The sequence below is a fragment of the Oreochromis aureus genome, linkage group 3 (assembly GCF_013358895.1).
Source record: "Oreochromis aureus strain Israel breed Guangdong linkage group 3, ZZ_aureus, whole genome shotgun sequence".
Taxonomy (NCBI): Eukaryota; Metazoa; Chordata; class Actinopteri; order Cichliformes; family Cichlidae; genus Oreochromis; species Oreochromis aureus.
Genome location: NC_052944.1, coordinates 9,044,548 through 9,072,319, shown reverse-complemented (window position 1 = coordinate 9,072,319; position 27,772 = coordinate 9,044,548). Strand labels below are relative to the sequence as shown.

General features: G+C 39.2%; 1 protein-coding gene across 1 annotated transcript in view; it reads left to right on the top strand.

Annotated features, from left to right (window-relative positions):
- Nucleotides 1–27,772, top strand: part of nrxn2b (neurexin 2b) — a 654,120-nt gene that overhangs the window by 355,687 nt on the left and 270,661 nt on the right. The window contains exons 15-16 of the mRNA XM_039609711.1: nucleotides 11,040–11,213; nucleotides 14,329–14,448. Of these exons, the coding sequence (XP_039465645.1) occupies nucleotides 11,040–11,213; nucleotides 14,329–14,448 (294 nt within the window). The remainder of the gene's footprint in view (nucleotides 1–11,039; nucleotides 11,214–14,328; nucleotides 14,449–27,772) is intronic.

The following is a 27,772-nucleotide window of genomic DNA, read 5'->3' as shown; positions in this document are numbered from 1 at the left end:
TGCATCAGGCACTGCTCATGAGCAGAACATCATCACTGCTACTGTGGGTGCCCAGCCCCGGTCCTCCTGAGAACACTGTCACCAGTGGTTTCACATTTCCACTTATTCAAAGGAATCCTTTGTCAGGATGGACCTAAAACATCAAAATCTAGTCATCCTTTGATGATATACATACACTATTACATCCCGAGGGTTTTCCTGTCCTCCCATTATATTGTATGTCATTACCATAATGCTAGGGCCCGTTCTATTACGTGAAAGGAATACATTTCTCTTCTCCATCTCCTTTGCCTCTTTTTGTCACCCTCTTTCTAAGTGTCATGTCCACGTGAATAGCCTTTAAAGCCTGCTTCTTTGTCCCAACAGTTACAAAAGAACTGTTAAATAAAGATCTCGTACAGTGCAACAAGAAAAATGTCCACAACTTAAAATTGAAATTACATTTGTCTGTATTTCAGGCTGAACTTGCATTTATGTAACACCTTTCAAGTCTTACTGACCACTCAAAGTGCTTTATATGTCTTGTAAATACTGCAAGTTTTCTTCTTTTTCTTCACCTCTTTACATAATTTCAACTTTAATGACTTCTAATCTGAATGCTGTAAATATGCTGACAGCCAACCAAAGCAATCTGAAATGTCAAGGCCAAGCCACCCTGACTGATTGCACAAACCAGTGTGGAGGTGTCATTAACTACAACTTCTCTAATGGCCACTAGTCGCTAGCTTAATGAAAACTCACCAGTATCCTACTTTAAACAAAAATGACTATTTTCACTTTCACTGTGTTAGAAGCCTTTCATGCCACAGCTTTTCTGGGAGCATATTGATAACTCATTGATGTCCGAGTTGGGAATGGCTCATGCCAATATTTTTTTCCTCTTAAACAAGAAAGCTATTGATAAAACTGTTAGTAAAGCAGTGTCAGTTGCAAAATTTATCATGTCAAAGTTTTCCAGACATTATCTGTGTTATTCACTGCACACGACTCTTTATTGTTCAAAGTGAAGCATTTGCACAGGACTTTAGAGTAATGAATCATATTGGATGTTTTGAATTACAAATTCTCGTCCAGTGATTGTGGGCGGTATGAGCCTGATTACAGCACTGACTATTAAATAAAAAATGGTCCCTCTAATTCTATGTGGAGTTGTACACAAGCCAGATCTGTTGCGTCAGGAAAAGGACAACAGCTTTTTCACTTGTCTCTCTTCATTCATTCTCGAGGTCCCAGTGGTCCTTGGGACTATTTAAACTCCAACTGTTCTGAGCATAAACAGTGAACTTGGTGTGGATGTCTGAATCTGATTTAGTTTGGAAGAGAAAAATGAGAAATACCTGTGTACCAGATGAATTACAGAACGTGCGCTGTATTCAATTTCCTCTTTAACACTGCTTCACTTTGCACCTGGCGTAGGATCATGAACGACACAGAGGGAGGAGGCAATGTAATGAAGATCTGCCAAAGCAGCGCTTGAAAGCATTTGCATAATAATAACGAACAAATCATATGCTACAAAACCGGATTAGCACCTGAAATCAAACAGTATAACTGTCTCGAGCTGTTTCTTCACCCGGTCGAACGGCGCATATTCCTGCGAAGCTTTAGGAAGGTGAGGACAGTGTTGGCACTCTATCGGCGACTTGCCGATTATTTGTCATAATCTACATCAGCAGCAGCTTAATTGATGTTGCTGAGATCACTGTCCTTATCTTCCTCATTAACGTTTACAATCAACACCTAGAATATTTTTAACTACTGTTTAATCAGTCAGTGATGAATCACCATGATCTCAGGCATAGTTCCAAAACAGACACAAGCACTGATTGTAATTATAGTTTTTAGCTTATGCCCATCATCCAATAAAGAAAAGTTATTTTTTTATAAGGTGCTGAGACATCAGATGCCATGTGAACCCAGTTTCCTCTATACAGGTTTTTCACATACTCCTGTAAAGTCTCACTGCCCATCCAGATTCCTTTTGTTTTCTTTTGATTCATTCCCCTCCCATGTTCTTCTCTACCCCCTCTATTTTCCGCTCAGTGTCAGGGCTCTCTCAATAAATGACGGCCTAGGGAGCATGAGTGCTGCAATAGAGCAGTGTGTTTTAACTTTTTTTCTTGCTCTGACCTGTCTTCCAATACAATTTACTGTGGCATTACTCTGAGCTTTGGCCATTTTTTTTCTTCCACCCCACCTTCTTCTCTCTCCATTTCATCAAAAGCTGGCTTCCTCACTGAAGGTGGAGCCGAGATAAAGTGAGCATTTCTTCTGAGAGTGTGTCTGTTTCTACACCCTAATGCTCTTGTTTAGGCTTTTTATTCTGTGCTGTGTTACAACCTTTATGCAGACAAATGCAAAAAATGGAATGTATATTAAAAAAACAGTTTCACGATCGGCATGGAAAAGCACATTTAAGTGAGCTCATCAACAAAAACACTTGAATTCTTATCCATTCAAGTAGAAGGGCAGAAAGGAGATGGCACTTTGTTTTTCCACTGATGTATTTATAACATCTCTCCTGGCACATGAGCCAGTGAAAAGAAATCTTGTTTTCCATAACTCCCAGGTGAAATGTTGAAGGACTGATGGGAGAGTAGACACAGTAAAGAGAGCCATTTCAAAAACTAAGTAAGCAATTAGCGCAGACAGCAGAAAGTTCAGTTAAAGTGAGGAAAGGTAATGGGTGACAGAAAAAAAAGTTATGGAAGAACTGTAGCAAAACAATTTATTTAGACTGGACTCAATTTCCTACTGTTTCAGTTATAGAACCTTTCAAATTGTCCTTCCACACATAATTTTGAGATTTTCAATTTAGACCAACAAATAAGGTCTGTAATTCAACCACACTCAGTGTTGGTTAGTTAGCAGATAATGGAACTGCTTTTGCTCCAAATCACCATAACTCCCTAGAGCCTCATTGGCTGGGTGATACTCACCAGCAGGTGTCTGGCTACTAATAATGCCCCTTATGAATGCAAAATTGTCAGGGGTGCATGTGTTTTTTTCCAGACTAACAGGTCCCCTTCTCCATCATGTCAGAAATACTGGGGAAGAGAGGCTGAAAGAACACAGAATGTGCCGCTGTTGCGCCATATTTGACATTTTTGTTCAGTTATGTTGTTATTTTTTCACGATGATTAGGAATGTCTTTATTAATTAGCAATTATATTGCAGTCTGGATATGAATACAAGTGAAAACAATTTTTTTTTAAAGAACACAAAATTGTTTAATTTATTTTGCAGGGTGTTGTTGTATTTGTAACATCAAAAAGTGACTTGTGAAAAAGAAAACAGAGTAGTACCAAATGAACTGATCAAGTTAAATATTATTTGAGCCTCACCCTTTTTTTCAGCTTAAAAATCTATGTATACAGCTCTATAGATTCTGCTTGCATATCATTCTGCAGGATGTCATTAATGACATACTGGTCGTGTTTAACACTCTGGATTTTGATGATTTGTTACAGTAAATCAGCAGATTATCAAAAATTCCATGTATTGTAACTGCCATCATGAAGCATTAACATCCCTTTGAAAAGAACGACTTCCCTAATGCTAATGTAGCATTACCAGCCAACCACTGCTCCACCTTTCTGGACCATATGATGCCATTTATCAGTAATTGGAACTATTTGCAGTGCTATGTGTATCAGTTTCCAAGCTGAACGTTTCTCTCTGTTCTTAACAAGCTTTTATCAAAGCAAATTTATGCGCGCTCGCCCAGATCTTTTAACAGTTCAGCGACTTCTTACCAGTTCTCGGGAAACCTCAGTGTTTTTTTTTTCATGCATCTTGCACGTCATTGCACTGTTCCATGTTTTATTTAATTCTCCTTCATCCACATATTGCATGACAACTGAGTCTTGCTTACAGAAACAAAACAAAACAAACCCTTTGGCTGTGATTGATACCTTTTTTGAAGTCAGAGGAAATAAAAGAAGCAAAAAAATTGAATAAAAGTCACTCAATTTTCATTTTACAGAAGCTGTATAATGTGGAACATAGTTTATGTATATAAACATCTATCTGGATAATGGAAAAAAACAGAAAAGAAAGAACTGTGATAGAAAAGCCAACCTTTGGTCCGATTGATCTTGTTAACACAGAATTATACATGTTTAAAATGTGTGAACTCTGTTCAGCAGAGAAAGATTGATGTGATATTGCAGACTTGTTTCATCAAAAGTAAGCTGCTAGGACACCGTGGGAGCAGCTACTGGGAAAGATATGAGCAAACTGTCTGATTCACAGGTATCTCAAACCCTTCTGTGTTTGTAACATCTGTGCTATATTAACCAGAAATTGATCAGGCACTGATGGGCAACACCCAAAGCCTCACCTAAAAGACATCATCAGTTCAAAACTGCATGTTGTCCATGCTCAGCTTCTGCTAGTTTTGATTGATGTAATGAAAACCAGACACTCGCATAACCAGTCAGAACAACTGACCTGTGCTGGCATTTGCACCGCATATTAGCTGGAACTAAGTAAAGCAAAGAGACAGGGATTAAAGGAGATAAAGACAGACAAGGCAAGAATATTGTGAGTGTTTAACAGTGAGGATGGGAAATGAGAGGGCAGAGAAATGAAGACAAATACGGGCAAAATGGAGAGTGAAAAAGGTTGACCAAGCAAAGTCGGAAAAACTGAAGTGCAATAGAGCCAAGGCAAAGTGAAAGGACATTGAATATGGAGTGACATTTCATAGAGGGAGAATGGAAGCATGAAAGTGTGTAATAATGCCTGTCTGTGTCGCTATACAATCTTTCAGAAAGTGTCACAGGCAAGCACGGGCACAAATTCTGCTCAAGCCCCTTCAAGGACTCGTGTAACAACAGACTGAGTTTAGGTCAATGTAAAGTTGCGGTTACGTGTGTTATTTCCCTTTTTGTTATAGAAATAATGAGTTTGGCATTGTTTTCTTCTCTTTTTATAATCTAGATCTACACCCAGTGGGGAAATTATGGGTTGGTTATAGCTTGTATAATTTTAATACCACAGGCTTAATGCCATAAATGATTATAGTGTATCGAGGGCTTTATTAAAAGAGTGTGCACCAGTTCCAACACAGCACAGACCTTATGGATGTTAACACCACAAACAATGCTATTCTTGATGAACAAACACATTACATTACCTTACGTACTGTAATCCCAGCCACTATGGTGCTAATATCAACTGAAAGGATTGTCTCCTATAAAAGAACATTTCAGTTTTCTTCTCTAGTTGATTTATAAGGCTGCGTGATATTTTATATTACTGTTTTGGTAATGCCCCAACTAATCTACTGTGAATCAGACCTGAAATGTTTAGCACAATTACTACATTTTTGGTATTTGCAGAAGCCCCGTCTCTCTCATTAGAGTAACTAAATGTCGATTAACAAACAATAATGAGCAAATTGCTAATCAAGAACATTTCTTCCCCTTCTTGAGTTCTGTTGCTCGTATTACCTGCAGTCAAAGAATTGTAATGAGTCATTTCGATATGCAAAAACTGTAATCGGCACACATAACCAAGTATCACTAACATGGTTGTGGTTTAAAGCTTTTTCTATCAAGGATCAAAAATTCAACATGAATATTCATCATTGTTTTGCTGGTGATGTTAGCTAAATATTATTAGACTGCATTTTACTTCACCGGTTGTTTCAGTTGACTCTGTCTGTGGTCTGTTTATAGACGGGGATCAATTTTAAAAATGAATTTCACCACCTGTTGCTGCTGTAACATTTAGCAGGAGCAGGAGCAAGAATGCACCTGCTGTCACAATTGTATCATATAATTACAGCTTCACTTGCCTTGAATCTTTTCTTTTTTCCCCCCTCAGGCAGTATTCAAAACATCTCAAAAGCACACATCCAAAACAGAGACATAACATACAACATAATTATACATCTTATAATTTAGCATCAGCAATTAACGCACAAGCTGCGTCAACATTTATTCTCTACACCAGTCATCTTGTTGAGGCGTCCTTACAGATTTTTGAGCGTCTGTAATTAGCAATCACAGATTCCCTGCATCTTCCTGCTGGCTGCCATTGTCCCAGCCAAGCCTGGAGTGCAATCCCCTCCCTCGTCAAACCTCTGCAGTAACGTGCACTGCCATAGCTAACACTCTGTATAAATGCGTGTGTTTGCATGTGTTTCTCTTCAGCGATTATTTAATCTTAGCAACTCGTAGCCAGCATGATATTAAAGCAAAAAGAAGCAACAGCCAGAGTGAAAACTTGAGAAATTCGTGAGGATTCAATGAAAGTTAATGGTCAGCTTTGTGTACAGCAGGGAATCAGCAAGGAGTCAGAGTGCTGTTTAGAGACTGGACCAGGCATTGTGCATCCATTGCCTGTTGTCATTATCAGACTTTATATTATATACAGACACACACACAAAAAAAATACGTTTTGCAAGTTATGGGCAAAGACTGCAATACCATCACGGCACTTGGGAGCCAATTACAGGCAGGGATGAGATACAGTTCCTGTCTTGAGCTGACGAGCCATACTGACCGCATAAAATGAACAGCTTAACATTGTTATTGGATTTAAACAACGTTTTTTTTTTTTTTTGCAGAGAATGAATTAAAATCTTAAACACCTATTCTATGCATATGTATGTATCTTTGTAAGGGCTTTGTGGCGTGCAGATAAGTATAAAATAATAAAAGGGATCAAATTGGAGCTTTGGGACTTTTGCACACAGACAAAGCCCCAAATGCGACTATGTCTTTCAAACATTCTTTTAATCCTGCAAACTTTGGCCATTTTTTAGACCAAAGCACGAAGTGGATATACACAGACACAGCCGAAACTTTCGGGACTTATACCCCTCATTGAAACAAAATTCTCCAAAAAAAGTTGGAAATAAAAAGCTCCTTTGTCTTGCGTCCCTGCATGCTGCTGGCCTGTCATAGAATGAAACGAGCTGCGAAAAGAGCTGAATTCTTTCTTATTCTGGGGAGATCTAAAATTGCTTGGACAAAATTATCACTACCCCGGTGATAAGAGGATTGTTGTGATATTTATTGTGATATTTAAACTAGACTCTTGCTTTCAATTAGAGTCAGTGGTACCTTTTGATCTTATCGTCAATCATTCAGCGTATTTAAATGAGAAGGGAACCCACTGTGTTGCTTAGTGTCATTTTGTGCACCACCTTGAACGTGGACAACAAAGGGAACTTTAGGAAATTCTGTGTCTGTGATGAAATTGTTTTCCATTTCTCTTCTTGTCTGCGTGATATTGCTTCGGATCCAACTTCTCAATTTATGCAAGGCATTTTTCAATGTCATGTACTACCCCCTTTGTCAGCCTTCTTGCTAAACTTCAGATTTGAAGCCGAGAAAGCCCCAGTTTTTCTTAGAAAAACAATTTAACTTCTGACAGTTTCACTTAGATCTGATGCCACGTTTCCCACTGTCGCTGTGCTGTTATACGATTTTCTGCCTGAAACTTTCAGCACAGCCATATTTATAACAGCTAAGCAAATCTCTGAGTACCCTTTGAGCTTGCTTGTGCTTTACTGGAATCAATACAGCTCAAGAAAATCCAACCCTTTGAGCAAAGGAGTTAATATGGCCAGTGGCAAATATTTGCTTAAATGTGAATCCTGCAATGGAAATATTGCTGAAATATTTTACATAATTAAGATTTTTCTGTATTTTCAAATCTTCTGATACTTTGCAGGCTTAAAGTAAATTGATTTTATTGCAATATGAGCTAAATAATAATAGATTTTAACACGTGCACTTCTAAAAATATAAAGTTGTGAGTTATCAAAAAAGGGTCAAGTGTTGAAGACCTTCCATTGTTCCCAAAGTGATCCATCCAAATCTCACAAAGTCTTTTATATGAGGTTTCACACCATGAAAGAGAAATGAAACCATTATTACAGAGCTCTACATTGCACTTTGAAACCCTTTAAAATCTTTTTCGTCGAGTGTAAATGTTATGCAGTGTGCTCTTGCACATGGTGCTGTCAGACACTCTCTAGAGCTCTGTATCCAAGCATCCCAATTCCTCCCATCAGCCCCTGAGAGGTCATTATGGTAACCGTAGAGATGTGGAGGTGGTGTTCTCCGGTGATGTCTGGGAGGCTGTAATTGGTCCCGTCTTGTGGATGTCTTTGAGCTCTTCAGCAGAACAGCCATGCATTACTGCTGGGACAGCAGAGCCCAGACCGCGACACAGTCTCTGGCTGGGAGGAAAATGGTTACTCATCGTTCTAAGCTTTTGTTCTTAAACAGTCCTAAAACTGTAAGGCTTTTCGTTCTGAAAGATCAATCTGTTTAACAAGACTGTGCTCGTCATATTTAAATATTAAAGTAGGTAGTCACAACATGATAGAGATCATCTCTCGAAAAATCATTTTATCCAATTCAATTCAGTTTTATTTGTGTAGCGCCAAAACAGTTGCCTTAAGGCACTTTATATTGTGAGGTAAAAACCCCACAATACTAGAGAGAAAACCCCAATAATGAGATAACCCCCTGTGAACAAGAACTTGGAACATAAATACTCCCTTTTAATAGGAAGGAACCTCCAGCAGAAAAAGGCTCAGGAAGCAGCTGCCATCTGCCGCGACCGGTTTGGGCAGACAAGAAAAAAGACAGTCTGGAAGAGAGCCAGAGATTAATAATAACTAATAATGAAATGCAAAGTGGTGTATAAACAGAGAGTTTTGCTAAGCTCTGAACCTGACTATCAGTAGCACTGTGTGCTAAATCACAGCTCACAGAAAATTATAGATGTGATTGAAAGTAAAGTCGGCGCCTTACATCATCTTATGTTTTAAGAGCTATTTTTCAAATAAGTGTGAAAACAAATGAGCTTAAATTAGGAGCATCTGTCAAATGTGAAAATGGTAAAATTGTGCTCATTATAACTGTGTGAAATTGAAGCATTCTACTGTATAAACAGAAAATTAATACATAAGAAAGTTGTGATGTACATAGGTGATCTCTTCAGATGTCAGGAACCTTCACAGTAAAACAATGCTGAAACCGTGTTAGATGAAAGAAACACAAAACCAAAAAAAAGAAGGTAGATGAGCTTTAATATTTACTGTGGAACAAAATGTCCATGGCCCAGATGAACAAGGGAGGCAAAACTTTAGCCAAAGAAATCTGTAATTCAAATGAAAAGATATTCAACTCCAATCGGAGCAGAGTGAGACCCCAGTTCGCTGAGTGGGCGTGTGCATCTGCGCTGCATACTTATTCTTCAGCTGTACTCTTTACTCCACTGAAAGAAAACAAAACTTGCATGACTAATTTTTACACTACATCTGGCACAGCCCTCCCTCCTGTCTCGTCTGCTCTAGTTATGCAGTTGGTTAGTACAATCTCTAACATGCTGTTGACTTCTGCGGAAATGCGTTGTTTGCTCTTTTGAGATTAATTCCATACTGATAATTTCATATTTGCTAAATGGTTCTTACAGCCCTGATTTCAGGACATCATTCAGTTGGACAGCTAATGCGTTCCTTGTATTGATTATAATGCCTGGGAGCCCTGGCTGGAAAATATGAAGTGTCAAGTACTCATTAACTCTAGACACGACTTGGCAAACATCATTGACTCATTCCATTACACAAAGTCCACATATAATTGACCTTGTGGCTCATTGCTTCTCAGCTGAAAGTTCTGGTTTTTAGCTGTGAAAAAATAATTATTTTAGTTTGTCCAAGTAGGAAGGTTTTTAGATGGCCTTGTCTTTGTAGCAGGATCTTGCCCCTGTGTGAAAGGTTTTGCCAGATGCTCGTTTTATGCCTTCTTAAAGATAAAGCGTAAAGTAGGAGTTTTGATGATATGAAAAGCCTGAAGCATTTCAAACCGTGTTTATTCATATGCACTTACATCAAAGGCCTTTTTGTGTTTATCATAATTTCACTTGGCATTTTCTGCAAAACTTTCCAGAACAGAGGGCTGAAATACAAAAAGAAAGAGGGAAAATAATTGGAAGACAGAAAAAGTGATGGTTATTTCCTTTTATGTAGTAATATAAAGAGACCTTCATTTGTAGTTGAGCACTGAGATTTTCCATAACTCAGCTTTATCATTTTGCTTAGGATTCTTATATTCTGTCTGCTTATAGAGCTTTATATGTTTATGTTGCACTCCATGAGAGTGCGGTACATGGACATGTTGGTGGAATACAACTGACAGGTTTCACATGACATTGCCAATCCTTGTGGCTTGCTACTGTACAGTTTACATGTCAACTCTAAGCTGTTTCTTTGAATAGAACATGTTCTTCAGACATGTTCTTGCTGCCTCAGTGACAAGCCTTTTGTCAGAGTGTCTCTCAGGAGAAAACCTCCCAACATTGATGGTACAAGTCTTCACAGTGCACAAGCATAGTGTGGCATTCATAGGAACCCCATGTAACTACAGATGGCTTAATGATTTGCTCATTTTACCAGCAGCCACTGTCTCAGTACTTGGTGTTGTTATTATGCTGTTTAACATGATTTTCAAGTTCTTATCCATAACTGTGCTTTTTATTCAAAAACTAAATTATAGTATCTGACATTTTATACCGGCAAATGCAGCAGGATTTATGTTCCGTCATCAAAAGTATTTCTTTGACATTTGATGTCCAACACGTAAAGGTTCAAAAAATGACTTTATTAGAGTAAACATTTAAATTTGAATATCTCTTTAGATTTCCAAGAGATAATGAAATTGATTTTTTGGAAATTTACACACATACACACAGATTGCTATGCATTCATAATCCATTTCTGAGTTGATTACAGTCACTGAGGGATACTTCAAATACGGATGTAATTATTTGGCATGTATTTCCATCATTGCTCTATTTCTAGACCACTGAAATATTTGGCAACCCATTTTTATACTGCCACCAAGTTGTATAAAAGCATTCTATTGACACTGGTTGCTGTTAGAAATCAAAATTTAGTTTTTTTGTTTGTTTGTTTTTTTAACTAAAATGAACCAGTAAATTTAAAGGATTTCTACTAATGTTTTCCATTGGCTATTTCTCATTGATCTTATTATGGGTGTGTTTTGCAGGGGAGCTGTACATCGGTGGCGTGACAAAGAGCATGTACAGCAATCTGCCCAAACTGATTGCATCTCGGGACGGGTACCAGGGCTGTCTGGCCTCTGTGGACCTGAATGGGAGACTCCCTGACCTGATCGCAGATGCCCTCCACAGGGTGGGCCAGGTGGAACGAGGCTGCGATGGTAAGCAGAAGAAGCAGCTGTCATATACTGAGCTTAATATGCAATTAAACTGTTTAAAGTTAAGAGATCACTCAATCAATCATTAAATCATTATCATACCTGTGAGTCACTAGGGGGAAATCAAATGGCAATGATTACCATCTAGTGTAGAGTACACTTGTCTTGATATTAATAAGAGTCATTTCATTTAGAGAATGCCAGCTGTTCAACAGTTTCTCACTTTACATATTGACTGCAATTATGAGGAAACAATTCGGGAGTTGAGTTTGGTGTTTTGGGACATGAGTAAAAATCTTGTTTTTAATAGTAACTCTATTTTCTTTAAGTTTCATTGTGACCTGCTTTAACATAAGCCTGCTTCTTTAACTAAGCTACCATTTAAGACACTGAAGTAAAGTAACCTAGTCCATTTTCCATATACTTTATTACCTAATATCGCCAGTGGCCACGCCCAATTCTCAGAGCTCAGGACACTCTTTACAGTCTGTCCTCTGTATATCCTCTCTATTGCACTATAAAACCTGCATGAGGGAAGCATCTCTCCCCTCTAATGTTATTGTCAGTGTGGCAAATCTCAGCAGCGCTCCACCCTTGCTGGCTTTTGCTTCATCAATCTTGCATTTGTCATGTTTTTACCTCCGCTGCGCCGGGCTGGCCACCATGTCTCAGGCTGCATGGCTATGGTGTGGGGTAGTTAATCCTGAGTACAACAGTAGATTTTGGCTATAGCATTTCCCCTTCCACACACCCCACCCTTAACTCCCCTCCACCACGTCTCAATGGCATACAGAACGTTGGAGAGCACAGACTTGATTTCCCTGAGGACCGCATTGGCCGACTAGATGCAGTAGTGATCCAGCTCCCCCCCCCTTCTCTTGCTCCCTAACGCTGCTACTTCTGCCAGCCAGCCTTATTACCTGCCTACAGTTATACACCACAATTACTTCGCTCCAAACAGAGTTTAAAACTGCATTAAGCTATCATATTGAATCCCGCAGGCACCAGAAATGGATGCTAATATTAGTTAATGATTTGATGTGCCAGGGATTTGAGCAGTAGTAATTGACCAGTTTTGGAACGGTGGACTCTTTTGACAAATATTAGTATATCTAGTCCTGGGGCTGTTGCAAAACCATTTTTTCCCTTGTTGATATTGCAGGAATAGATCAAAAACAATTCTGACTGGTTATCTAATTTAACTATAATCACTTTCAAAATATTTTCCCCCAACCATGTATACCAGAGAAGAAGCACTGTTTACATGATTGATCTTTTGGTAGGTTAGATCTTTAAATTGCTGGGTTTCAAAAGAAAAAGCAAGACCACTGAAGGTGACTTTTTTAGATGTATTATTTTCCTGGATATGGATCACTGCCAGCGTCCGCACCAACCTGGTTCTTAGGTCATTGTTAGCTTGTGGACTGGGGATACAGAGTGGTCAGAGGTGGCTGCTGGTCTGGTCTCTCCAGAGATAAGGCCAGACAAAGGCTAGAACATTGAGCTTTCTCTTGTAACTGCCTACTGACTCAGCGGATCAAAACAACAAAAAACAAGATGAGGGGAGGAAGTGAAGGAGACTGAGAGAGTTCAAGTCAAGGTACAAAAGCACTGTTGCTTAGTCACTCTAGCTCAAGACAGGAGAAATAAGCAAAAAAATGGGCAGAGTCTATGTCTAAGATAAATACAAAATGCTTTCAATTTACATTTTCTAATTATGCAAAATAATTAAACAAATAATTTTTAAAAAGCACGTAAGCTACATAATAATTTTTGCAAGGATTGATGAAATATTTGCTTAAGAAACTCCAATTAAGAACACTATTGGTACGTAGGCAGATGTTCAAGTTGTAACCAAGCTGCTAGTCGAGCACCCGGTTGACAACAGCAAGGTAATGGAGATATGTGCTCAATTCCTTTTTACCTCTTCTTGAACATTTGGAGCAAACATAACAGATGGAGTTTTATGCTCCAACAAGTCTAAGGCACCTAATAGCAAGTTCTCATGAGTTCTCAGGAAGCAATGCAAAGGTAACGTGAGTAATATAAAGGAAGAATGAACAAATAATTCAATGGCTTTTGCTTATGACAGTATATTCTATTAGCTCCTCAAGGGAACATCGTTTTAATGAGTAAATAAGGAGGCAGTTAACATAGTTAACACAGAAAGCGGACAATTTGAAACAATTCAGTTCACTTTGATTCATATATGGGACTTTATATTTAAGGTAAGGATCTTACAATAATACAGAGAAAACCCCCAATCAGATGACCTCCCATGAGCAAGCACTTGGCGACAGTGGGAAGGAAAAACTCCCTTTTGACAGGAGCAAACCAGGCAGAACCAGGTTTAGGGAGGGGCAGCCATCTGCTGTGATTGGTTGGTAAGGGGAGAAAGATAGGACAAAAGACATGCTGTGGGGAGAGCCCGGGATTATTAAAAACTAATGATTAAATGCAAACTGGCGTATAAACAACACAAAATAAAACATTTCATTTTTATAACTTTGGGGCACGGGGGTGGGGGGGTAGGGTGTCTTTCTTAATTGGACCACTTGTAAAGGGCACAGTGAGATGTCTGTTTATCTTTGTGGAAACAAATTAGTCTGGCACTGAACCATGGTTCTTTGAAAATGTCTGTGTTTAATTGAGATTTTAATGAGAAACCCCACCAACACAACAGCCACCACACACATTTATTTTTAGAACCATTGTTTTCCTAACATGTGATCTGTATCCTAATCTTATAACAGTAGTTCATAGTTATTTTCTTTTGCCTTCTAGCATGATCATTTTACCATTACCATCTTTATTTTGAGCACAAGTAATCAAAATCTGGTTTTCTTGGAAAGTCTTGTCTTCTTCCATTTCAGTCAGTCAACAAAGGCAAAACACTTGGTGAATCTTGCCAGCCGATGTGACGGTGCACTGTTGGGTCAATAGTGTGTGTAATCCACAGTGGGAAAGTCATGGAGCTTTAAAATGTGTCCTTTGCTCTCATTACCCAGAAGAGTGGACTGCATGATCGTTTGCTTCTGCCTTTTGGTCTTAGAAATATTTAATTTTGAATGAGATTGAACTAAAAATGTGATGCTGTGTGTTTTGGTTTTGTCTTCAGGACCCAGTACCACCTGTACGGAGGAGTCCTGCTACCATCAGGGGGTGTGTCTCCAGCAGTGGGAGGGCTTCACCTGCGATTGCAGCATGACGTCCTATGGAGGCTCATTTTGCAACGACCGTAAGTCAAAGTTTTTGTTTTAATTGTTTAAAAATGGTTAGAAAGGTGCGTGAGTGCAGTGAGTCATGCGGTGGAAACATATTCAGTGGTGGTTAGCTGTTGATTAGTGGTTTAAAGTTAAAGCTCCACAGGCAACTTTGTAAGTTTGCTTTCAGAGTGTCAATGAAAGAGATCAGTATTGTATTAATACAGTGACTGGTGAGCGTTCTCCAAATGATAATTTAAAGTTCTTTTGGAAAACATTTGCATGAATCTTCAAGCCGTCATTTACTAGATGGATGTTCTCGTGCTGTATTTATACATACATGAACACATCCTCACAGATCCGGTGTCTCATTTTGGAACTAAAAAATCGTTTTGTAAATTAGCTGCAGAGCTTGTTAACATTTGACTGCTAACAATTAAAATATCTAAACATTAGCTAATAATAATGACTTTAATTGGATAGTTATAATTATTAGCTAATGTTAGGATATTTTAATTGTGAGCAGTCAAATGTTAACAAGCTTCTACAGCTTGCATAAACATTGTTTAACAAGGTAAAGTCATTATCGGACTGCAGTAGGGCCACACAGACTGGACTCATCCATTACTCTTCAGATGGTGATGGTACTGTCTTGTTATTCAGAGTAACCCTGTACAACTCTAACTTCACCATGAAATTTACCATGAGTGCCAACACATGCTGTGAGGAGAAACAGTGATCTAAGTCCCATGTCCCTGCCACACGGTCCCCTGCTGGGTGGCTGGAAGTTGGGGAGTGAAAGAAAAAAGGTAGAGAACAGCGAGAAACAGGTTAGTCACTTGTGTGGTTTTTAGGTCAATGCTTTTCATTCTTTTTTCCTCTTGTACGTTCGTACTATTAATCTGCTTGTGGCTAATGCATTTACTGAGGGTGAAGTAGCTGTGCACCCTATACTTAAGTGTGAACTAGCTTGACTGAAGTGTGGAAATGACTTCATAAATATCCAGATGTCTGATGGGAAGTTTTTACTATAAGTTATAAGAAACCTGACTGTGAGGTTTGATTTTTCATTATTCTGGATTTAGTGCATGATGTTGTTAACTGTTAAAGCTAAATTATGAAGCTAATTTTATACCTTTTAAAAAAAATAAATAAATATTGCATTGTTTAATAATTCTGTCTGTAGCAGTGTGCTGCTTGGTAACTTGGAGCTTATGTACAATTAGCATTCAGCACTCTTCACAGGCTTGATGTAAGCAAGGGCACAAGTAGGGTGACAGGCTAATAGACTTGTTTGCATAAGTCTTTGTTTGCTCATGAAGTGGTGGGTTAAGAAGTACCAGCCTCGGCTTCTTTGCTGATTTTTTTTTTCTTTTTTTAAACCAATCCATGTTTTATTTGTGATAGACTTCAGCTTTATTGTGTGCTTTTTCCCTCGTTATATTGGCTGCTGGGTTAGCTATACAGAATATGACCGGGCATGATAGTAAGAAGCTGATTAGCAAGGTGTTCTTTTGGTTCCTGGAACTCTCAAGCAAGGAGGAGAAGGTGATAAGTGTTTTGTCGGCATGACAGCTATGCCGAGATAAGCAGAGATCCTTCGCTGCTTGAGAGGGGAGAGCAAATGATAGAAAAGGGAAAAGGAGGCTTATTCCTGTGCTCGAGTTGTTGCCTGTGGGGCGCGTTAGCAGCTTTACTGTGCTGCTTTCGAACATGACAGGTAGAAATATGAGGAACCAGGGAGTAAACCAACATGTGCTCTGTAGAAGAATCTGGAAGACGTGTCTGTTTTGTGAGAATGTGTAGAATGGAGGACAGGACTTCACCAGCAGCCCGATCAAATCTATTGTGTAACTGGAGAGAAAAAAAGAAGCATCTATGTAGAACAAGTTTGAGTCTGCAGTGCAGAAAAGTCTTATTAAGGATTCAGCTTTAAATCAAACTGTGAAAATCTCAGACATGTAAGACTGTGAACACTGACACGGGCCTTTCATCTTTTTTTGTTTATAAAAGTGCAATTTTACAGATCTGTTGGCTGCTGGTTAAAGTTCTCTCACAACTTGTTGCAAATGATATCATGCGTTTTCAGCGAGGGGTTGACATACTAGTGTAAGATTCATAATATTCATTCATAACAGCTTAAAAAAAACTGTTGGCATCACAAATTTGTTGGCGACACAACAATGGGCTAGTTTTCACATGTCAGCGTAGCTAATTAAAATTAAACTGAAAAACATTAAGGCCCTATCAGTATTTTTTTCTTGTAAGATGATAAATTGAAGAACTGTTAAACAGTCTGGAATAATCAGCACAATAATCATTAACTAAACTGATGTCAACTGACACATTTTTCCAAATGTTTAACACAGCAGTATGTCAGCCTCTTCCAAGTTTGCATGCATTGCTGTAGCCTGTTTTTGTTGTAGCCTGTCTTTTCTCCCCCGACAACAGCGCTGCATCTTTTGACCTGACCTTCTGCTGTCATTACTGTCTGCTTGAAACTATGAAAATCAAATTTCATCTTTTGACTTTGAGAGCTCACACTAACTTGAGCTTTTGGCTTCTTGGCTTCTGATCTTAACGTTCTTCTCTTCGTACAACATGGACTTCTTGAATCTTATCACTATGTAAGAAAAATTTCAAACGCTCTGAACTTCAAGGATATTTCTTTTTCTTCAAATTGCTGTGAAAAACCAAGGTAGGAAATATGATACTGGGTAGCAATTTTAAATCGCATATGAAATGGGTGCTCCAGATGCCGAGATATTTCAACATGTTTACTTCGGATGCAGACGACTTGCAGTTGCAGACTCTTACCAATAGGGATCCTGCTTGTTTGTCTTTTTGCACAATCATAATAAATCTGGGATAAACAAGTGTTTGGGTCTCCTCGCCTTTTAACTCTAACAGAAAAAGTTCAAATGCATGTGATCAAAAGAAGAAAGATGGTGAACAAAAATAAATGACAAGAGTACACGCACAATCTTAATACGGTGTTACTGGCCACAGAAACAGACTTAATAAAAAAGATATGTGATTGCCACTGCTTTTCATTCTCTGTGGGGAATAAAAAAATGCATAATTATTTCAGTAATTATTTCTTGTGCTGTTGTTTGTAAAAGATCTTTCTTGGTGGCCATAGTAGACAAAGCTTAGAGGGTCCTTGGGCGAATAATCACTCGCTGCATGTGCACTACACTCCTCTACACGAACACATAAAACAGAGTGGTGCGAACATGCACAGTCACACACCTACAGCTTAATTCAGTCGCACAATAACACAGTAAGAAACGTGTTTCACGTGGTAAATATTTTTCAGTGGAGAAAGCTCGAGTCGTTTCCGCAGTCCAGTCCCAGAGTCGTTTGTTTCACTCTAGGTGGAAAGGTTATCAGAATTATTGACACTGCAGTTATTATTTATGAATGCAGATTCACAGTTCACTGGAGAAGATATTACACACAGATAGAAGAGATTCCATAACAGCGTATGTGTCGTACCAGATAAAGTGAGGCTATTTGTCTCTATTGATATTATTACCTGTTGGGTGTCAGCCAATCATGTCCACTACCTGGGATGTGAGGAAGCAAAAACACAGAGAAAAAACATTTAAAGTTAAATGTATTGTTTTTTTCCTTTCATGTTTAATTAAATTATTATTGTTCAAAAAAATTTGTGTATTTATTGAATACTTTTAATACTTTACTTCACCAACTGAACGGGAGAATTTTGGAACTCGTGGTTTTCGTGGAGTTTTGGTGTCATGCTATCTGAAAGATGTCTCTTTATTTGTTTTGAGGGTTTCCACTAGCAATTTAGGGCAGGGTGAAGTTGGCATGTTCTCCCTGTGTCTGAGTGGGTTCTCTCTGGGTACACTGGTTTCCTCCCACAGGTTGAAGACATGCATGTGAGTTCTGGATAATTGGTCATTCAAAATTAGCCCTAAGGGTGAGTGGTTGTCTATGTCCGGCAGCCTTGTAATCGGAAGGTTGCCGGTTCGAGCCCCGGCTCGGACAGTCTCGGTCGTTGTGTCCTTGGGCAAGACACTTCACCTACCGCCTACTGGTGTTGGCCAGAAGGGCCGATGGCGCGATATGGCAGCCTCGCTTCTGTCAGTCTGCCCCAGGGCAGCTGTGGCTACAACTGTAGCTTGCTTCCACCAGTGTGTGAATGTGTGTGTGAATGGGTGGATGACTGGGTATGTAAAGCGCTTTGGGGTCCTTAGGCAGGGCTAGTAAAAGCGCTATACAAATACAGGCCATTTACCATGTCTATGTCTGTCTTCTTACCCTATGACAGCTGGCTCCGCCCCCCTCTTATGTCCCTTGATTGGATAAGAGGTAGAAAATAGGTGGATGGTTTAGTACAATTGCCTGCTTGCTGAAGGTGTTTCCGTAAGTGGCACTGAAGCGATTTCATTTAGACTTAGCAGCTGACACTGATACTGATGTTATAGAAAAAAAAAATGTGATGCTGTAGACATTTAATTTCCCTGTGACAGAAAGTTGATATTGGATCTGGTCAGTGTAGCCCATGTTAACAATGTTTCCTGTTACCTCCACCTCACCATCCCCACACCATCCCAGGTAAGGGGATGGTCTGTCACTCAGTCATGCCGGATACATTTTTTTTTCTAGTTTGTGTGACACAGTCCTTCTGAGTGGATATCTGAAGTAATTAAAAGATTTAATCTTTGTAGAGCAGCTCTCATTCTGCTGAATAGTATTGTTTTTGCTTCTTCAGTGACCTTCAGTGGTCAGTTTAGTCTGGCAGGCCTACAGCACTGCACTTTGGAAAGGCAGTTGAGGGGGGGCTGTGTTAATAAATGAAATATGGCTGAAGGGAATGATGAGGTACGAATGAAATTGGTGCTTGGCATTCCTCTGCAGGCTTTAGTTTGGAAGCACCTCTGAGACACAGCCGCTCCAACAGTGTTTTGTATCTCTTTTTTCCTGCATCGCTCTTTTTTTTCTCCTGTTCTCATTAACAGTAGAAACAGACTGGGTCTGCTGTAATGCTGAAAAACACATTACATTCATCTAGAACTGCAGGTTGTTTCCAGCATTGTAACACTATGTTTGTGCACGCAGATGCATTCGTGGAGCAGCAAATAATAAAAAAGCTCATACCCCTTCTTTCACACACACATACGCGCACATACACATACCAGAGAGCATTTGTTATTCCGCTGCAGCCTGCAGTGATTGACTGGTCTATTTGTCTCTGCATAGCGTATAAGTGGGCCACTTGGTATTCTGCCTTATTCATCTGGAACCAACTCAGACAGAGATGCTGTGTAAGAGCGTGTGGAACGAGGACTTTGTTTCTTTCTTGCTCTTTCATTTTTCTGTTTATGTGAGTGAGAGAACAACGGAGAGAAAACGAGACGGAGAGGGATGGAGAGGAAGATCCAGGAAGGAGGTGCTCTGTTTGTGCAATTCTTTGTGTGGCTATATGCATTGGCTGGGCATTAGCACAAAACTTGCATGTGTACAACGAATCCAGCTGCCAGTCCATACTCCTGTCAGGCATACTAATCGAGCGCCGAGTGTCAGTGTGTTTGCATTGCTGCTGGTTTCAATCTGCCTCCTCTCCCTATATCTCATCTCGATTTGTTTTCTCCATTAACATTCCCACACGCAGCATGAAAAAAAAACTCATCAGAATGCTTTTGTGGTACAAAAGATTGCCACTGAAATTAGAGTCTCTATCTAGAGTCTTTGTGAACCCTGACCACAATTTGTCCTTTATTATTTTTGTTGCGTTGCTTCTTTATAATTTGTAAAATACATGTTTGCATGTAATTTCTAGCAAGCAACTATTTATTCCAAGTTCTGTAATCATTGTTACATTTATTTACACCTTCATCAGGACACTATCTGGTTTTCAGCATGCATTTTTTTTAATTTCTAGAGTCTCTTATTTACACCATATGAGTAAGCAAATAAGTTGACTTCAAGAATTCTAAAGGGACCAAATGCAGCTCGCTAAGTGTTGTGTTTCTTGCTTCAGCTAGCCTACTGTTAATGTTTGATGAGCTTGATAGGTTTAAACAAGCACTGGTCACGGCAAGTTCCTCTTGCCGTCTCTCTTTACCGAACTTTAATGAAAGCCGATCACTGAAATGCATTCGCTCTTCTCCGCTCTACCAACTCTACAGGTGATCGTTTGCTTGGTACTTCAGTCGAAAGGCAAACCAACAGCAAAAACAAAAAGCTTTAAAAAAACGAAATAAAAAAACACCAATGATGGCTGCTGGTCTCCGGAGCAAGACAGAATCCTGCCTCACTGTGTGTAATGCACTTGGTTTAGGCTTAACATCGATTGTCATGCCACTTGTTGTGATGAAGGTCATACTACCTTCAGCATGGACAGCGTGTCCTCAACGCAGCATGGATCAGGACAGACTTAAGGGGAGGCTTTAGCCCTCTCACATTCTCATCACCAGCTAACTCAGTCCAAGCTCAGGAGGAATGAGTAAGCAGAGCGGCAAAATAGAGGGGGGAAAAAAAGTCTACCACAAACCTCCTGATCCAACAAGGGAAATCAGCAGTTTTTATCCAAAAGAAAGACATAAAAGCCAACTGCCTTTCACGTGTGACTGTGTCTCACTTTTTTTTGTTATATTCTCTGTAGCATTGCATTATCATTTAATGCTTGGATTTGGTATTCATTCCTCCCACCCCTTCTGTGACTACCATCTTCTCTCTGCACTGTTGGCCAGCCGGCCCCAAAGTGCCGCTGTTTGGACCTCGCGATTAACCGCCACCTCATTAAGCCAGAAACACAGTGTGAATCCTGAATAATTACTTTATTTTTTTTCCTCTTTTGTGCCCATAAATACACACACAGAGACCCACAACAAGCTCCCTCTCCACTTTTCAGTAGTGGGCTGCTTTAAAAACTAGATGGAGAGAGACCAGGGAGACTGCAGCTATCTTCCCATTTGCAGACATGGGGGGTGAAAGTATGGGCAGAGAAATGAAAGTATGGATAGAAAGCAGTGGAAAATAGAGTGTGAGTGAGTAATGAAATAGTGTCTAGGCATGCAAAGGCTTTTTTGGCTTCTGCAAAAGAGGGCAGTGCTAAGCCCATTGGACTTTAGAAGTCACTATTTCAAGAGCTTGAAGGGGATTGGTTGAGGGTTGATGCCCACATTATGTGGCCTGTGGTGCATAAGACTTAGGTAGTGAGTGGAATGCTTGCACTGTATTAATTGAAAATTTCAACAAGTGTAAATGTTTTAAGAACTCTGCACACGTGCAATACATGACAAAACGGGTAGCTCGCTGGGGAGGTAGATATTAAATATTACAGTAGCAGTAGTTCTCATTTAATTCATCTGTTTAGCTGTGAGCACAGTTTTAAAAAACTATTGTAGATTTTCTAAACCCTTTCTGCTAAGATCATTAACTTCAAGTTTCAGCAAACATTCTGTTCCTCATCTCTTTTCCCCAGAGTGTCTGTCTGTGAGCCTGGCAGCTTTGGCAGGTAGGCCAGACTTCTGCCTGTATCTCTGGGTAAAAATACCAGAAGCTTACTTCTGGTCTCAATAAGTTTTCTCTTTGTTTGCAGATTTTTCACTCCATGGTTGGTTTTAATTAAAGATTGCATTGGATTTTAAAGTACAGTGTGCGGTAAAGGACACTTAATGAGGCTTTTAATTGCACTGAAATCACTCAGCCTAGAAATAAGAAAAATAAAGGTGGTGGGGGGGTGGGGATTATTTGTGTGTGTGTGTGTGTGTGTGTGTGTGTGTGAACAAGCTATAGAGAATTAAACACACAAAAATCTTTTTTATCTCACTACTGATCATTTAACACGTGTATTATCTGTTACTTCCTTTGTTCACACTTTTTTAGTGCCAATATACTGAACCTGATTGAGTGGTACAGATACAATGCACATGTTCCTCCGATCAAACTGAAGTAAACTTAACTTGGGGAAATTCTCTTGTGATGTGTGCGTGAACGCTTTCACAGTTGTTAGGATTACACAGGTGCCAGTCACAGGCAGCTGCTAAAGATCTTTATGCCATGTCACTTATTGAATCCCCTTTCTACTGTATTCTGACTTGTTTTGACTCATTGTCAGATAGGATGGATATGTTAATCTGTCAAAAGGCCTTTATTTCTTTTTACGTACCATTCATTGTTCTCAGCTTCGGTTTATGATTTTCAAACATTTCAAGAAGTGTAAATGATCAGTTTCTGGAGCATACAATGTGTTTCTGCCTTTCTGTAAATTAAAAAAATGAATGTTTGCACAGCAAACCTTTGGCCATGCAGAAGAGGCTCATCTCTGGAAGAAGATATCGTCTTCCCTGGCATGAATGACAGCTTCAGGACAAATAGATGCCCAATTTTCATCAGTCATCGGTAGTGCTGACTACCTGAAATAATAGCCAGTGCTTTAGGAGTGGCTCTGCATCCAAAATACTTGAAATATTGGATAACACTGGCAACATATTGGATTTGGTCAGAGGAAATGCTGCGATGCTAGGCAGTCTCTCTCTTGCTGCACACTCACACACATGAAAACACATAAGAAACTCAGCTGAGAATGTCAGTGTTTCCTGAGGGCATCCGCACAGAGGGAGACCTTTACTCAAGCTGACATAGCAGATCATCAGGACTGACGTGTACACACACGGATGCACACGCATGCATACAAATGCACACCTTTCTTGTATTTATCCCAGTGGGGGTTGAGCTGTCGATAAGTTGAGCTGACAGTCTCCCCTTCACCTTGTCCTTCGTCTCCTTTCTCTTGTCCCTTTCCTCCACTTCTCTAGCTCCCTGCCCTTTATACCCCGTACAACCCCAATTACACTCTTTTTCCACTGGTGCTCCCCGTAGGCTGGGGAAAATCCCATGTTGCTGGTAACGGGGATTAAGCTTTTAAAGCATGAGAAAGTTAAACATTAATACTAGGATGTTAGAGTAATTGTGGTCTTTCAAGTCTATTCAACCCTGAAGACTTCATTCAGGGTAAAATATGAACAAAGTTTATGTGATATATACGTAATTTTCACCTAGGTGGAGGCCATCCTAGAATTTGTATTGTCCCCATACATTTTTAGAGATAAAGATTATTATAATTAATTAAAACAGAATTTGTTCAACCTTGAGTTTTACTTCTTTTGTCTGCGAAATCAAAAGAAGTAAAATCGGTTTTAGAAAAAGTAACGCAGGTTGAGGTTCTTGCTGGAAGAATCATTAGGCAGTGCGTGTCTTTGAACTCTTTTGGTGTCCTTGAACAAGAATCCTTTATTTGCACACAATTGATTATGTGTTAGCAAGAGGCTTAAACTGGGTTTTGAAAACATGCGCTTCATTTGAAGCCAAGATTTAACTCCTCAGACATTGTTCCCCCCTCAGTGAAAAAAAGGGAAATGAGACATCTAGTGCATGCATAATTGCAATAAAGGAGCAGGAGAAACATGTGCCATGAATTCCGGTATTTGTTTAGCAGTTTTGTGTCGGGTTGACTGGAATAATCACAGAAAATTACAAAAAGCACAAGAATCACATTTAGTTTTTAATCACATTCATATTCTGATGTATTCAGGGCATGTACATAATCAAGTGTGCTGTTCATGAACTGTATGTAAATGTCTACCTACTGTCAAATGTATCACAACTGAATTAGTGGAAATGGGCCGTATTGTTCCGGTAACTGTCTTGTTAACAGTAATGAGCTCTCAAGGACATGAGATATGTCTAAGTAGGTTTTTTCCTGTGCTTTCTCAGTACAAGACGTTTAACCTGCAAAACGTGTACATATTGAGTGTACATGCTCTTACAGTATATTCAAAGAAATCAGGAAAGTCATTGTAGCATAAACTCACTCCTACCTGAACACTGGTTTATATGTTTTGTACTCACATCTTCTCCTCTATTTCAAAAACCAGTAATAGAATTGCTCGAGCAACACAGCCGAGGAGCCATTTTAAAACTGGCCCTTAATCTGCTGCCCAGTGAGCTGATAAATGATAGTGGCCACGGAGGATGATAAATCAGGAATATCCCTCACTGCCCTTCTATTTCAGAAAAAAACAGAACAAAAAAACTTGTACTTTGATGCACATTACACTGTACAGCTTTACAGCTTTTGGAACCATATTATTAACCCCAGGGTGGAATTTTATGTCATTTCAGTGCTATTCTGTGCAAACATAAAAATTTAAAAGTATTTCAGCTTAATTTATTACTTCGTTCACAAACTACTTTTTCAAATCTCGAGTATATGTACGCCTGATTTCCCCGACTCAAAGTGTTCGACTCAGTGGAGGTATGTGCGCGTGGTGTATGTGCTTGTATGTCCCTGTGTGTGTTTTATGTAGGTACTATATTGAGATGTGCTGTGTTGAGTCTCTCCACATTATCATACATGTTTCTTTTCAGCGTCTTTGATTTCTGTACTCTGACGGGTGACGTGGGGATGGGCCAAGTACAGATGAGAGCAAGCAAAAGATAGAGAGCATACGAAGATGTAGACGGAGACGCCTGCAGAGGGGGAGAGAGAGAGATGGCACTGGTTTCAAAGCCTCCCTTCCTTAGCTGTCGAGGGAAAGTTTGACTTTCACAGTTGGAATGTATAATCAAGTCAGCCTGCCTTTTTCCTTCTAAAAGAAGTCCCCTAACAATCTGACACAAGAGAAAGTTTGTATTTTTAAATTTCAGTTCTATATTTCATGTTCAGTACTTAGCAGGCATTAATGCTGTCTTTGTAAGGCGCAGTTAATAGCATATTTTTTTCTGATTTTATCTGTTGCTTTTTTAGCAAGTCCAACTCAGCATTTGTGTCCATGCAGAGCCCCATAGCTGCATTATAGCAAATTGATTAATGCATTAATTCACCCCTTGACTCTATTTATCTTTAGATATTCATTATTCAATGTAAAGTTGTATTTCCTGCTTTATTGTGTGATGTGACTAAAGGTATAGTCACATCTAATTAGTGTTACAAGTCTGCTAATAGCACACATTTATTCAGACTTTTGCCATCGTATATGGTTACTGCACCCCATTCCACAGTTGTTGGTTTATTTTTTATTATTATTATGATTTTTCTGTTCACCACAGACACACAAATCAAGCAGAGCAGGGCCGGGGATTGATTGAAGCCAGGCATATGAATACAACAAAGTAGACAGGTGTCCTTGAGTAAGGCAGAAACCCCATTAATAACCCCCAATGACGACAAGCCGCTCCTCTCTGAATGCAGCCATTCTAACCTACGTTGAAAGTGTATCGCTGTAAAGTTGATAATGAATGCATTTCAGCAAATCTGTTTGCGGTACTTCTAAGAGAATCAAGAAGAGTTTTATTCCCATTCTTGATGCTGCTGGAGGATTTGACCCATCTCCATAAATCATCTTTTGGCTGAACATCCAGCTTTGCATTCTCTCTCTGACTAGAGAAGTATTTGTTTTATGATTTCAAAAGGTTCTCCTTTTTTTTTTGCTTTACCGGCTAAAAAGTAAGCCAGAACCTCTTCTCCGCTCTCTTGTCTCCATCCCCGTGCTTGGCACTTCGTGTATTATTCATGGCAAGTCTGTTCTTTGTAAATAGAGTAGCTCAGGCTGCCCAGTCAGCTGGCATGTATCGGAGGGACCACAGGCAGGCCTGACAAAACATTTCTACTGTAAGAGCTTTTAAAAGCAAAGGTGGGAGGGAAATGGGCAGAATAATGACAGTGAAACAAAACGCTATATCCACATTAAGACTACACTCCCACCGCAGAAACGCACACGCACACAACCAGGAGCCTTGGTGAGCACTGGCTAAACAAACAAGACCTGAAAGCTAATTTTTGCCTCTACTTTTCCAAAAAGTTGAAAATGTGCTTACAGCAGCAGTACTCTTGAATAATGTATTTGCATTGTGCTTGTCAATTTGTATAGTGCTTTGTCATTCCTAATTCATTCCCTTCACTCAGGAATAGAACAAAGTATTTTCAAACTCTCTCAAATTGAAGACCGAGATATAGTCGAGTGTTTCTGAGGTATAAACATATTATGGAATCATTACATGTCATTCATCACGGTTATAAAGCTTACTTTTTTCCTTGCACCTACATTCCATCTTAAATATTTATTCCACTATTTCTTTCCTAAACAAAATATTTTCACCATCTGGCAGTTCAACTAGTTCATATGACCAGATATAAGTTGCACATAAAAACAGATTAACAAGTAATGGAAACTTTCAGGCCTCTTGTTGAAATTGCCCGTGTGCTAAGAAATTCGCTTGCAGAGATGCACTAAATGTACGGAGGCCATTCTTTTCTGTGATCTACCTGCTTGAACATAAGATCAGTAGTGGGCAAATCAATGACATAATTCCTAATGTGGCTGCATGTAAAGCCACATAAACCTAAAGACACACACCTTTAGCCAAAAGTTGTTTTACTGGTCTGTAGAAGACGAGTGGATCGACATGCCGGTGCAGTTGCTGTGATGCTATGCACTGTAAAAAAAAATCCTAATATAAAAGTATTTTACTGTGTATTTTACAGTTTTGTTCTGTTCTTCTAGAATATCATTAAATTTACATAAATAGACTGATCTCACATTTCAGATGTAAATTAACGTAAAATCACTGTAATGTAATAAAACATAATTTTCTTGTTTTTTAAACGTATCTGTCTGTACATATGCATATTTAGATTGTTAAAATACATTCACAAATGTATCATGATTTCACAAATATGTGTCCGTTATTTGACAGATTGAACTGTTAAATTCAAATGTAATGCTATGGAAAAATATATAAAATGATTCTCATAAACTTTTTTTACATCAAATAATAATAATTATTGCTATTTAGGGTGATCGTGGCTCATGAGTTAGCAGTTTGCCTTGTAATCAGAAGGTTGCCGGTTCGAGCCCCGGCTCGGACACTCTTGGTCGTTGTGTCCTCGGTCAAGACACTTCACCTACTGGTGAAGGCCAGAGGGGCCGATGGTGCGATATGGCAGCCTCGCCTCTGTCAGTCTGTCCCAGGGCATGCAATCCAGTATTATTTAAACCAACTGTTAACTGTATATTTCTGTACATTTAAGTATTATTATTCATATTGCCACATTCATTGACCTTGTTTATAGGTAATTTCATTGTTTAGTCACATTAGCATGTTCCTAATTTAATGTTTAAAAGCACTTGAAAAAGGCAAAATCCCATGTACAATTAGGGCAACAAACTGTATTGTCATTACTGAAAATAACCGTATTTTCATGAGAAAGTTATTTTCTGTTATTTTATGGTATTATTTCAACAAGCTGCTGAATATTACTGTTTTTCTAGGATTTTTTTTTAACAGTGTGATATGAGTGAAACAATTCAATCCCTAGAGCAC